Source organism: Artibeus jamaicensis, unplaced genomic scaffold (assembly GCF_021234435.1).
Source record: "Artibeus jamaicensis isolate MK-2021 breed Jamaican fruit bat unplaced genomic scaffold, CSHL_Jam_final contig_588, whole genome shotgun sequence".
NCBI lineage: Eukaryota > Metazoa > Chordata > Mammalia > Chiroptera > Phyllostomidae > Artibeus > Artibeus jamaicensis.
This window is the reverse complement of record NW_026521895.1, coordinates 3195902-3208928: the sequence shown is the minus strand read 5'-3', so window position 1 is coordinate 3208928 and position 13027 is coordinate 3195902. Positions and strand designations below refer to the sequence as shown.

General features: G+C 39.1%; 1 protein-coding gene across 3 annotated transcripts in view; it reads left to right on the top strand.

The window, feature by feature from the left end:
* Positions 1-5405, top strand: part of SCFD1 (sec1 family domain containing 1) — a 101107-nt gene extending 95702 nt beyond the window's left edge. For all 3 annotated transcript variants that reach the window (XM_053670492.1, XM_053670493.1, XM_053670494.1), the window contains one exon: positions 5184-5405. In XM_053670492.1, coding sequence (XP_053526467.1) covers positions 5184-5207 — 24 coding nt within the window. In that variant the 3' untranslated portion in view covers positions 5208-5405. The remainder of the gene's footprint in view (positions 1-5183) is intronic.
* Positions 5406-13027: the final 7622 nt, after the last annotated feature.

The following is a 13027-nucleotide window of genomic DNA, read 5'->3' as shown; positions in this document are numbered from 1 at the left end:
AATTGTATTAACTTTAGTTCTTTTAAGCTTGAACTCGGTAGACTGATCAGTAGTGTCCACTTACCTTTGCCATGACTGCTCCTTGTACTTATTTTTAGCATCAGTTCCTAGTATCATTTTCTTTTTTTCCCATTTATTTATTTATTTCCTCACCCAAGAGCATGCTTACTGATTTTTTAGAGAGAAGGGAAGGGAGGGACAGAGAGAAACATGGATGAAAGAGACAAACATCGATCAGTTGCTTCTCACACGCCCCCAACCAGGGACTGAACCCACAGCCTAGGCATGTGCCCTGACTGGGAATTGGTCTGGTGACCTTGTGGTTTATGGGACAGTGTTCCAACCAGCTGGGCCATACCAGCCAAGGCTCTAGGATCATTTTCTAACATCAGTTTCTTACCCCCGTGGCCCAGTGGTATTGTTAGAACTTCAAATATATGGAAAAGTTGGGGAGAATTTGCAGTGAGCACATGTACAATGCCAATTAACATTCTGCTGTACTTTATAAGGCACCTACCCATCTATCTGTCATTCTATTCAGCATTCCAACTTTATTAATTTTAAGTAAATTGTAAATATCGGTACACTTCCCCCTTAAGTATCTGTATCAATACTGTTACCTGGAGTTCATTGTTTAGGGACTTTTTAAGTCTTTGGAGTTTAAATTTACAGCAGTGAAATACACAAGTCTTAAGTGTACATCCTGAGTTTTCTCAGGTATGTCCACCTGGGTAACCCGAACCCCTACCAGGACACAGAACCATCACACCACAAGGTGTCTCTGTAGCCATTCCCGGTCAGTCCCTGCCCACACTGACTCCATGTTTTCCTACTACGGATTAGTTTTGCTTATTCTAGAACATCATGTAAACAGGATCTTTTTGCTTGGTTAGGTTAACTAGAGAATTGTCAATTTCATTAATCTTTTCCAATGATCCGGATGTTGTGTGTGCTAATTTTTTTTGTTTTCTAGTCATTGGTTTCAGTTCTTCACTTGCTTTTGTTTTGATTACTTTGGATTTACTTTGTTCTCTTCCCTAGCTTCTGAAGTTTAAATATGAATTCAGCAACTTTAGTTCTTCTTTTCCAAAATAAGCATATAAAAAGCAGTAAAATTAAAACTCTTGCCAAACACTGCTTTAGCAGTATTCCATAAATGTAGGTGTAGTATCAGGTATGCTAGCACTGAATTCTCATAATTTTCTTTTATATGAAAATGTCCTTATTGTAACTTTACTCTTAAATGATATTTTTGCTGGATATAGAATTCTGAATTGATAGTTTTTCAACACTTCAAAGATTATTCCATAATCATGTGCTTTCTATGTCTCTGATAGGAAGTCAGCAGTTACTCAGACTGATATAATTTTTCTCTGGGTGCTTTTAAGATTTTTTTTTTCACTATCTTTTGTTTTCAGCAATTTATGATATCTTTTGTGACTTTTTGTGTATCTTGTTTCAGGATCACTGAATTTTTTAAATCTATACATTTACACATTCACTAAATGTAGGAGATTTTTAGCGGTTGTATCTTTCAATATTTGCTCAGTTTTCCCTCTCCTCTCCTTGTGGGACTCCATATACATGTATGTTCAACTTTCGTATTGTCTCACAGATCCCTGAGGATTCTGTTCATTAGAGTGTACAGTTTAAGCTGGCCTCCTCAGATTTACTAAGTCTTTACTCTGTTATGTGCATTCTTCTGTTTGAATAATGTTGTACTTACCAGTTTGAGAATTTTCTTACCAGTTCTAGAATTTTTGGAATATAGTTTGTATTTCTCTGCTCTGAGTTCTTATCTTTTCATTGTTTGCATATTTTCTGTAGTTTCTTTGAGGATAGTTGTTATGGCTGCTTTTAAAATGTTATCTGCTGCCCTTGCCAGGGGGCGGAGTAGGTTAGAGTGCCATCCTCTGCGCCAAAAGGTTGCAGATTCAATTCTGGATCAGGGTGTGTGCCTTCTCTCAGAAGGTTCATTCCCTGGTCAAGGCATGTACAGGAGGCAACCAATCAGCTTTTCCACTCTCTCCCCCTCTTCCTCTCTCTATGAAACCAACTTTTGAAAAATGAACATATCCTTGTATGAGGTTTTTTTTAATGTATTAATTACAGCATATGGATCATCTCACTGTCAGTCTCCATTGTTTTTCCCTAGAGAATCAGTCATACTTTTCTGTTTTTTTCATATATTGAATAATTTTAGCTTGTATCCTTAATATTGTGAACTGGACACTGAATTCTATTTCTCTAGAAAATGTTGGTTTGTTATTTTAGCAGGCAATTAACTTGGTTATACTCAAATTTCAAGCTTTGTCTCTTGGGCAGCAGTTCAAATCTTACCTCTTAGTCTCTTGCAGTAACAGGTGGTTCAGGGCTTTACCATATATTTAGGAAAAATCTACACAGGGTTTAGGAATCCCTCACTCTCTCCTTTCCAGGACTTCCTCTCCCTATCCAGTGTGCTGACCCCAAACTCCTCTGATCTTTCAGGCCAGAAAGACTGCAGTTTTTCTATCAGAATTTTAGCCACCAGGGTAGAAACAACTATGGCCTGTCTCCAGGCTAAGAATCACAGGAGCAGGGAACTCGGCCAGTGCTACACCCTTCCTTCCAAGTTTAGACTGTCGTCCAGACCTGCCTTTCAGGTGTTCTCCACTCCCTTCAGGTAGTTGGTTTGTTTAAAGTTTATAATTGGTATCTCTGAGATAATTCACCCAATAAGAGATAACTCGGCCTTTCCAAATTGAAAGCCTTGTCTTTTTAATTACCTCTTAGAAATATAAAATTAATTAAAATGTATGGAGAAGTGATCTGTCAGCAGTGAAGTCCCAAATAACATTTTCTTTACATTTTAATATTGAGTTAATAGTAATTTTTTTATTCTCAGGGTTTTTGTTTTTCATTAGTTGAATTTGCAATTATAGATATTCTCCACATTTTTGGCCATGACATTGTTTATTGGTGTTTAGTTTTAAAATATCTGCAGAGATCCTGAAGCAGTGGGAGGGAGATGAGGACAGGTCCACTCCTGATGGAGACGACTGGGCAAAGCATTCTGGGACTTTGGTCAAGATGGAGGTATAGACAGACATTCTACACCTCCTCATGCAACCACAGAAGGAATTACAACCAGATCTCTAAAAAAATAACACACTGAATCATAAGCTGTACGGAAGTCTGACAACCAAGGATTTAAAGAAGCCACATTCGACCAGAGGGGTAGGAGGGGCTGAGATGCAGAGTCGGACAGAGAGGATGCAGTGGGCTATGGAGACGTGCAGTGGCAATAGAACAGCATTCCCGTGTGGTGGATAAAAATTGGGTGGGATACCTTGGGAGTGAGTGATCTCACACCGTACAGCCCAGGGTTCCAGCGCTGAGAAGATAAACTGCTATTACCTCTGGGTGTAAAAACCAGTGAAGGTTGGGGCAGCAGAAGAAACTGCCAGATTTTCACCACTTAGAGGGCCTGCACCAGCTTAGAATATATGCAAACCCCATGGCAGCAGCTGAAAGAGCACCAATCATGTACAGGAGGTGGGTGAGGTGACTGGAAGCAGGATGAGTGTTGGGCAGGCCTCCAGAAGCCAGGCAGTGGGATAGTCCCCTTTCGACACCACCCCTAACACATACACAGCCCCAAAGCAATAAAGCAGGTTTCCCTGTCCTGGCAATTACCTGAGGCTCTGCCCCCCACCATTTACAGCTGCCTTTTCTACAATAGGCCACACCACTAAGACAGGGAGCAAAAGCAGCTCTACCTAATACACAGAAACTAACACGGAGGCTGCTAAATTGAGGAGGCAAAGAAATACAGCCTAAATGAAAGAACAGAACAAAACCCCCCAAAAGAACTAAACGAAACAGCCAACCTAGCAGATGCAGAGTTCAAAACACTGGTGTTTGGGATGCTCAGAGAGCTCAGTGAGTGTAGCCACAAAATAAAGGAAGAAATGAAGGTTACACTAAGTGAAATAAAAATATACAGAGAACCCACAGTGAAGGGAAGGAAGCTGGGATTCAAATCAGTGATTTGGAACATAAGGAAGACATGAACATTCAACCAGAACAGAAGGAAGAAGAGGAATAAAAAAAAAAAAAAAAAAAGGCGGGGCTTAGGGACCTCTGAGCCAACTTTAAATGTACCAGCATCCAAATGATAGGGGTACCAGAAGGAGAAGAGCAAGAAATTGAAACTTATTTGAAAAAATAATGGAAGAAAACTTTCCTAATTTGGCAAAGGAAATAGACATACAAGTCTAGAAAGCAAAGAGTTGCAAATAAGTTAGACACAAGGAGGAACACACCAAGGCACATCATAATTAAATGCCAAAGATCAAAGATAAGGAGAACCTTAAAAGCAAGAGAAAAGGAGACAGTCACCTACATAGGAATTCCCATAAGACTATCAGCTGATTTCTCAAAAGAAACGTTGCAGGCAAGAAGGGGCTGGAAAGAAGTATTTGAAGTCATGAAAGGCAAGGACCTACATCCAAGATTACTCTATCCAGCAAAGCTTTCATTTAGAATGGAAGGGCAGAGAAGTGCTTCCCAGACAAGGTAAAGCTAAAGGAGTTCATCATTACAGGAAATGTTAAAGGGACTTATTTAAGAAAAAGAATATCAAAACTATGAACATTAAAATGGCAACAAATTCACAACTATCAACAACTGAATTTAAACAAACTAGCAAATAACCACAATGGAAACAGAATCATAAATATGAAGATCATTTGGAAGGGTTAATCAGGTGGGAGGGGGAAAGAGGAGAATGGAGGAAAAGGTAATAAAGCATAAAGTGGTGGGCACAAAGTAGACAGGGGAATGTTAAATACAGTATTGGGAATGGAGAAGCCAAAGAACTTAAACGTACAACCCATGGACATGAACTAAGGGTAGGGGAGTGATGAAGGGAAGGGGGCTTTGGGGCAAAGGGGAAAATTGGGGCAACTGTAATAGCATCATCAAGAACATATACTAAAAATAAAAATCTACAAATCTTAAACACTTGAGTTAGTGGTAAACATGAGTAAAAATGTATTCTTCCAGAAATGTAGTTAATGAAATAACTCTTATTTTTATCATGATGAAAGTGTACGTTTTTAAGGTGTTTAAAAATGTTTGAATACACTTCTGTTTCATGATTAACAAACTTATATTTGTGATCTTATGATTTGTTTTAGCTGTCACAACTTGGACAAAAATAGCACAGAAGAACCTTAACATGAGAATCTACTTGGACTTGGATAAATGTAAAAAGTCAAAAGAGCCAGATGTTTCCTTCTCTATCAGTGTCCTGACAGTGAAACTTAGAGTTTGTTAATTTTTAAGGAAATTCTATGCTTAATATAATGTGTACTCATTATAAGAATAAAGCATTTCAGAAATAAATTTTTAATATTGTACATTCTCCTGTTATCTTTGACAAATGAGAGAATACTTGGAAGGAAAGAAAGTTGTCTAAGTATAGTGTTGAAATATTAATATAATTAATGTTATTGAAGCTAGTGAAAGTTTAAGAATACATTATACACATGTTACTTTAATGGTTCAGGACTCTCCTACATGTATACATTTAAATGTAAAATCACCTTCCTGTGGTTTTGGGTTTCCCATATTACCTCTAGATTTTAACTGGAGATTTTAAAGACACCTTAATGTTCCTGCTCCCTCTAGCACACCTACATACATCTTATCACATAAAATTCCTTTCTATAATGACATGAACATCCACAGTGGACATACACAAAACATTTACCCCAAGAAGTTCTAAATCATACGTAAAGGCAAGTGTTAAGTTGTGTTTAGTCCCAGCACAAAAAGGGAATGTTGTCAGTCCTCCAACTCGGGGCGGCCATAAGATAAAAGGAAGCCAGTTGCTCCAGAGAAAAATGTCCCTATGACAAAGGCTGGGGAGCTTTTCCTCCTAATGAGCCTCATCAAGAGGAACCTAACTTACAGACGGAATCCTGATAATAAATACAGGGTTGTGTCTGCAGCCCGTGAGTCAGTGTCGTCATACCAAACCACAAGTCAAGAAAAATAATTTGTGGGGTAGCAGCCTGTTGATCTGACTCCTTTCTGGGATCTCGTTCAATTTAAAGTATGTCTGGGCCACTATAACACATCTCCACAGACCAGGTGACTTAAAACACACACATACCGTATTTTCAGACTGTAAGACGCAGCCTCCCCACTCCAACCCCCGACTTAGGAGGAATAATGGTTGTTAATGCTGCTGCTGAGTTCTGTGTACATTTACATTGGTGAAATATGTTATGTTATTAAATATTTTACCACATTTTTTGCTTCAAAATTTTTTTTCCTATTTTCCTCTAAAATAGGTACATCTTATGGTCTAAAAAACACTTTATTTCTCACAGCTCCGGAGGCTGGCAAATCCGAGATACAGGTCCCAGCAGATCCCGTGTCTGCTGAGGACCTCCTCCTGGTTTGCAGACAGCCACCTTCTTGTATCTTCACAGGGGGGAGGGTGAGAGAGAAAACACACTCTGGTCCCTTTATCCCCTTACAAAACTCTACCCCCATGTACTCACCCAAACCAAATTACATCAGAAGTTGGAACAGGGAGGGACACAGTCTGTAGCACCATATCGTGCTCACAGTTTAAGGAGAGAACGTTATGCAGAGAGCAGGCTAATCGAGGTGTTAAGCTACAGAGGAGATGAAGCGATGTCCCTGTTTCCTCAGTAAGGAGAATTCAGACTGTTCAAGAAATTTTTATTAGTGGGGAAAAAAAACAGGAAAGACAAAGGAGGAGGTCTATTTTAATGTTCTCTTTGCATTTAAAAATGAATAGTCTCAGACTTACAGTCAAGGTGGCAAGGTAGATAAACACTTGTCCCCTTCTACAGTCACAGCTAAATCACAGGACCACCATTGAGAACCACCTGAACACTAGCTGAACCGAAGTCCTATACTAAGAGTATAAAGAAGAAACCACATTGAGATTGGTAGGAGAGGTGGAGACATAAAACAGGCAGGTCCCAAACCTACTGAGTGGTGATTAAGGATTGGGGGAAATATCACAGCTGCAGAGGGTCTTCCTGAGGAGTGAGGGGTCCCACGTGAGGACCCCCAACCCAGGGCACCAGTGCTGGGAAGAAGACCCCAAAACATGGTTGTGAAAACCAGCAAGGATCTCCAGGCGAGACAGGGGCACCATAGACCCAGGCTCTGCAGGTCTCAAAGGGACTGCACACAGGTGAACTTGCTCACAGACACACTCTGGGCTTCAGCACAGAGCAACTCAAAAAGCACCAAAGAAACTAAGTTGACTCCCTTCAGGGCAAGGGCTAGATGGGCAGGGGTTAAGACAGCTCTCCCAGGACAGAAGTACTAGCAGGTGGCAGCTGTCATTGTTCCTTCAACACTCCTCTCACCAGCCTGCAGAAGCAGGGAGGTGCCAAACCAGGGCTCTCCATTAACCTAGCACCTTTCACCCCTCCCTGGTGATTCTGTCCCACCCTACTCTCGCACTTGGCAGAACCTCCTCCAGTGGCTTCTGCACACAAGCAGCAGCTGCCTCAGTGTGCCCTGTGCCTCACTACCCCAAGCCTGTGTAAACAATAGGCAGTCTTGGCTCAGAAGGTGGCCTCAACTAAATGGACACAAACCTGGTAGTACAAGTGGAAGCTGAACCCGGCTCACCATGGTGACCACCAGTCTCCCTAGCCTGACAGCAGCAACCATCAACTGCAGATCACTTTGTAGCTCCCAAGCTGTCACAAGCAATGGGTGACGCTGACCAGCCCCAGAGGCCCTCCCAAAAGGCTCCAAAACCAACCCACCACATGGCCACTTTCAGACCACACCAGATTACCACACGATCAGCTCCACAAATGATGTACCCAAAAGGCAGACAGCTAGCACTAAAGTCCTACTAAAGAAACTCCCAGGCATAGTTCAGCCCCCTCACAACACTGTCTGCAGCAGTCAGGGCCAGCCCTCACAGTCAGCCTGAGGGTTAATCAGAACCACTGATGTGTCAACAACAGTCAACACAATGACAAAAAGATGACACACACAAGCCACACAAGAGATACCCCTTGGAGCACCCAGCTCATGTGAGGGGTTACGTCGCTGGACCCCACAGGACATCTGCATAAGGCCACTCTACCAAGCCCAGACACATACCAGAGACCTAATACGTAGGACCAAACAGGAAGTTGGCCAAAGTTAAGAAACAAAGAAATGAATCCCCAATGAAAGAAGGCTGTCCCTCCAAAAAAGGACTAAATGAAATAGAGACAAGCAAGCTACTAGAGGTTGTGTTCAAAACACTGATTATAAGGATGCTTAATGAACTCATGGGAAGAAGAGATAAACTCTATTAGAATGTCAACAAAGAGAAAACAAAAATGCAGATATTAACCATATGAAAGAAACAAGAGTCCTGGCTAGTGTGGCTCAGTGTATTGAGCGCCAGCCTACGAACCAAAGGGTCACCGGTTCAATTCCCAACCAGGGCACATACTTGGGTTGCAGACCAGGTCAGGTCCCCAGTAGGGAGTGCAGGAGAGGCAACCGCACACTGATATTTCTGTCCCTCTCTTCCTCCCTTCCCCTCTGAAATAAATATGCTCAAAAAAGAACCAGTCAGAAATGAAAAATACCATAACTGAAATGAATATATTAAGGAATCAACAGCACTTTTAATAAAGCAGAGGACTGAATCAGCAATCTGGAGAACAAGATAGAAAACAACCAATCGGAACAGCAAAAAAATCATTTTAAAAATGGGTATAGTTTGACAAAAATGGGTATTGTCAAGTATAACAATATTTGCATCATAGTGGTACCAGAAAGAGAAAAGAGATCAAGGAATTGAAAACCTATTTGAAGAAATACTAACCAAAAACATCTCTAAGCTGGGAAAGGAAATACACATTCAAGTCCAACAAGTGCAGAATCCTGAACAAGGTGAATCCAAAGAGGCCCACACCAAGACACATCATAATTAAAATGCCAAAGGTTAAGGGAAAGCAGTTAAGTATGTGAGGTCCCATAAAACCGTCAGCTGATTGCTCAACAGAAACCTTGCAAGCCAGAAGGACGTGGCACAAAATATTCAAAGTGATGAAAGGCAAAGACCTACAACCACAATTGCTGTAACCAGCTAGGACATCATTTACAATCGAAGGAAAGATAGTTTCCTAGATGAGAAAAACCTAAAGGAGTTCTGCACCACTAAACTAACGTTACAGGAAATGTTAAAGGCACTTAAGCAGAAAGGTTCAAAAAATATGAATAAAATACAGGAAAGAAAAATTCTGACAGAGGTGCAGTGGCAAAAGAAGTAGATTAACCAACTATATAGCTAGTACAAAGTTTACAGGGCAAAAGTACAAAGATCACGTGTAACATAATAAAGAGATACAAACACATGCACAAAACAAGTTAAATTTAAAGCCAAAAACAAATGCGGGGCAGTGGGTAAAGATTGTAGCATTTTTAGAATGTGTTCAAGCTTAAGCAACCATCAGCTTAAACTGCTATATGCATAGCTCAGTGTATACAAAGGAAATGGTAACCACAAACCAAAAATCTGCAAGAGATGTACAAGAAGTCAAGAGAAAGCAATCCAAACATAACACTATATAGAAAGACATCAACATAGAAGAGAGCAAGTAATATGAAAGGAACAGAAAATGACTACTAAAAGAACAAGAACTGTATACCTATCAATAATCGCTTTAAACGTAAATGGACTAAAGATATAAGGTGGCTGAATGGATAAAAAAGCCAGAACCATACTTGTGCTGCCTACAAGAGACCCACTTCAGACTGAAAGTAAAGGGATGAAAACAGGCATTGCATGCAAATGAAACAAATCAACAGCTGGGGTAGCAATACTTATATCAGACAAAAAGAGATTTTAAAACAAAGACCAGTAAGAAACAAAGAAGGACACTTCATAATGATAAACGAGCGATCCAATAAGAGAATGTAACTCTTGTAAACATCTACACAGTCAAAATGGGAGCACCTAAATATATAAAGCAAATATCGGCAGACAAAAAGGAGAGATTCATTGTAACTACATGCCCTTGACATGTTATTACAATGGATAGATCATCCAGGCAGAAAATCAACAATGGAATAGTGGCCTTAAATGACAAAATGGAACAGATCAATTTAGTCAATGTATTTAGAACATTTCACCCAAAAGAATATTCATTTTTGTCAAATGCATGTGGAACATTTTCCAGAATAGTTGACATGTTAGGCCACAAAACAAGAGTCCAAAAATTAAAGAAGCTGGAAATTTTATCAAGCACCTCCAATCAAAATGGTATGGAATTAGAAATCAATTTCAAGCAGAAAACTAAAAAACACACAAACACGTGGAGGCTAAATAACATGCTCTAAGCATTGAATGGTTTAACAATGAGGTCAAAGAATAAATCAAAAAATACTTTGAGACAAATGATAATAAAAAATACAATGACCCCCAAAATCTATGGAACACAGCAGTTCTAAAATAGAAATTCATAGCAATGCAGGCCTATCTGAAGAAGCAAGAAAAATATCAAATAAACAAACTAAGCTTACACCTAAAAGAACTAGAAAAAGAAGAAAAATTAAAAGCCAATGTAAGTAGAAGGAAGGAAACAAAGATCAGACCAGAAATAAACAAAATACAGTCTTAATAAAATAATACAGCCCTGGCTGGTATGGCTCAGTGGATTGACTGCCCGCCTATGAACTGAAGGGTCACTGGTTCGATTCCCAGTTGGGGCACATTCCTGGATTTCAGGCCAGGTCCCCATTTGGGGGTGTGCAAGAGGCAACCACACATTGACAAGAAAGAAAGAAAGAGAGAGAGAGAAAGGAAAGAAAGAAAGAAAAGGTCAATGAAAGTAAGAGCTGGTTCTTTGAAGAAATAAACAAAATTGATAAACGTTTAGCTAGACTCATCAAAAATAAAGAGAAGAGGCAAATAATAAAATTAGAAGTGACAGAGAAGTGACAAGCAACACCACAGAAATACAAAGGATCATAAGAAAATACTACAACCAACTATATTGGACAACCTGGAAGAAATCGATCCATTTTGAGAAACATATAATCTTCAAAGACTAAATCAGAAACTGAAAATCTAAACAGACCTGTAACTACTAACAAAATGGAATCAGTGTTCCAAAAATTCCAACAAACAAAAGTCCTGTGCCAGGTGGTTTTACAGGTACATTTTACCAAACATTCAAAGAGGAATTAAGACCTTTCCTTTTCAAACTATTCCAAAAATTGAAGTGGAGCAAAGGCTCCCAAAATAATCTTATAAGACCAGCTCTACCTTGATACCAAAACAAGACAAAAATACTACCAAAAAAGAAAAGTATAGGCCGATACCCATGATGAACTTAGATGTAAAAATCCTCAACCAAATATTAGCAAACTGCATGCAGCAATACATTATAAGGATTATATTTCATGATCGAATGGGGTTTTTTCTTGTATGTCAGGTTGTTTCAATATTTGCAAATCAATCAGTGTGATACACCACATAAATTAAGCATATTTTTAAACATATCAGTAGATGCAGAAAAAGCATTAGACAACATCCAATATCCATTCATGATAAAAACCCCTCAGCAGGGTGGAAATACAGGGAACATACCTCATCATAAAGTCCATACATGACAAACCCACTGCTAACATCCTAACAGTGACGAGCAGGATGTTTTTTCTTTGAGATCAGGAGCAAGACAAGGATGTCCACTTTTACCACTTTCATTCAACATAGTACTGGAAGTCCTTGCTACAACAGTAAGACAAGAAAAAGAAAGAAAGAAAGGCATCCAAATTGGAAGGGAAGTAAAAATGTCATTATTTGCAGATGACATGATACTATATAAAGAGAACCCTAAAGATTCCACCAAAAATTACTAGAGTTCATATTCAGAAATTGGTTGCATTTTATACACCAATAACAAGTTATCAGAGAAATTAAGAAAACAATCCCATTTACAATTGCATCAAAAAGAATAAAACACCTAGGGATAAATAAACACCTGGGAGGTAAAGGATCTGTACTCAGAAAACCGTAAAATATTGAGGAAAGAAACTGAAGAAGATAGAGATAAACAGAAGTTCATACTGTGTTCATGAATAGGAAGAATGAACACCATTAAAATGTCCACAGTAAAAGCAATCTACAGTTTTATGCAATCTCCCTACCGAAATACCAAATAGCATTCTTTACAAAACTAGAACAAATAATCCTAAGATTTACAAGGAATGATAAAAGACCCCAAGTAGTCAAAGCAATCTTAAGAAAGAACAAAGTTGGAGGGATGCCAATACCCGATGTCACCCTGTACTACAAGGTTCTAGTATTCAAAACAGAAAGAGAAACATGGCATAAAAATCCTGGCGTAAAAACACACATGGAACAATGGAACAGAACAGAGTCCAGAAGTAAGTCCACGCCTCTATGGTAATTATTCTATGAAAAGGAGACAAGACTATATTATGGAGTAAAGACAGTCTCTTTAATAAATGGTGTTGGGAAAACTTTACCGACCCATGCAAAAAAAACAGAATTAAACGAATTCTTATACCATATACAAGAATAAACTCAAGATGGATTGAAGACTTGAATGTAAGACCTAAAACCATAAAACTCTTAGAAAAAAAAAACCATAGGCAGGAAACTCTCTAACATTGCTCTTAGTAATATTTTTTATATGTCTCCTTGGACAACGAAAACAAAAAGGTAATAAATGGGACAACATCAAACTAAGAAGGAAACCAACAAAATAAAGTACAATCTACTGAATAGGAGAAGATATCTGCCAACGATACATTCATTAAGGGTTAATATCCAAACTCCATAAGGAGCTCATACAACTTAACACCAAAAAACTCCCAAAATTCAATTAAAATTGGGCATCTGACCTGAATAGACATTTCTCCAAAGAGGACTTAGAGATGGCCAATAGACATATGAAGAGATGTTCAGCATCACTAATAATAGGGGAACTGCAAATTAAAATCACAA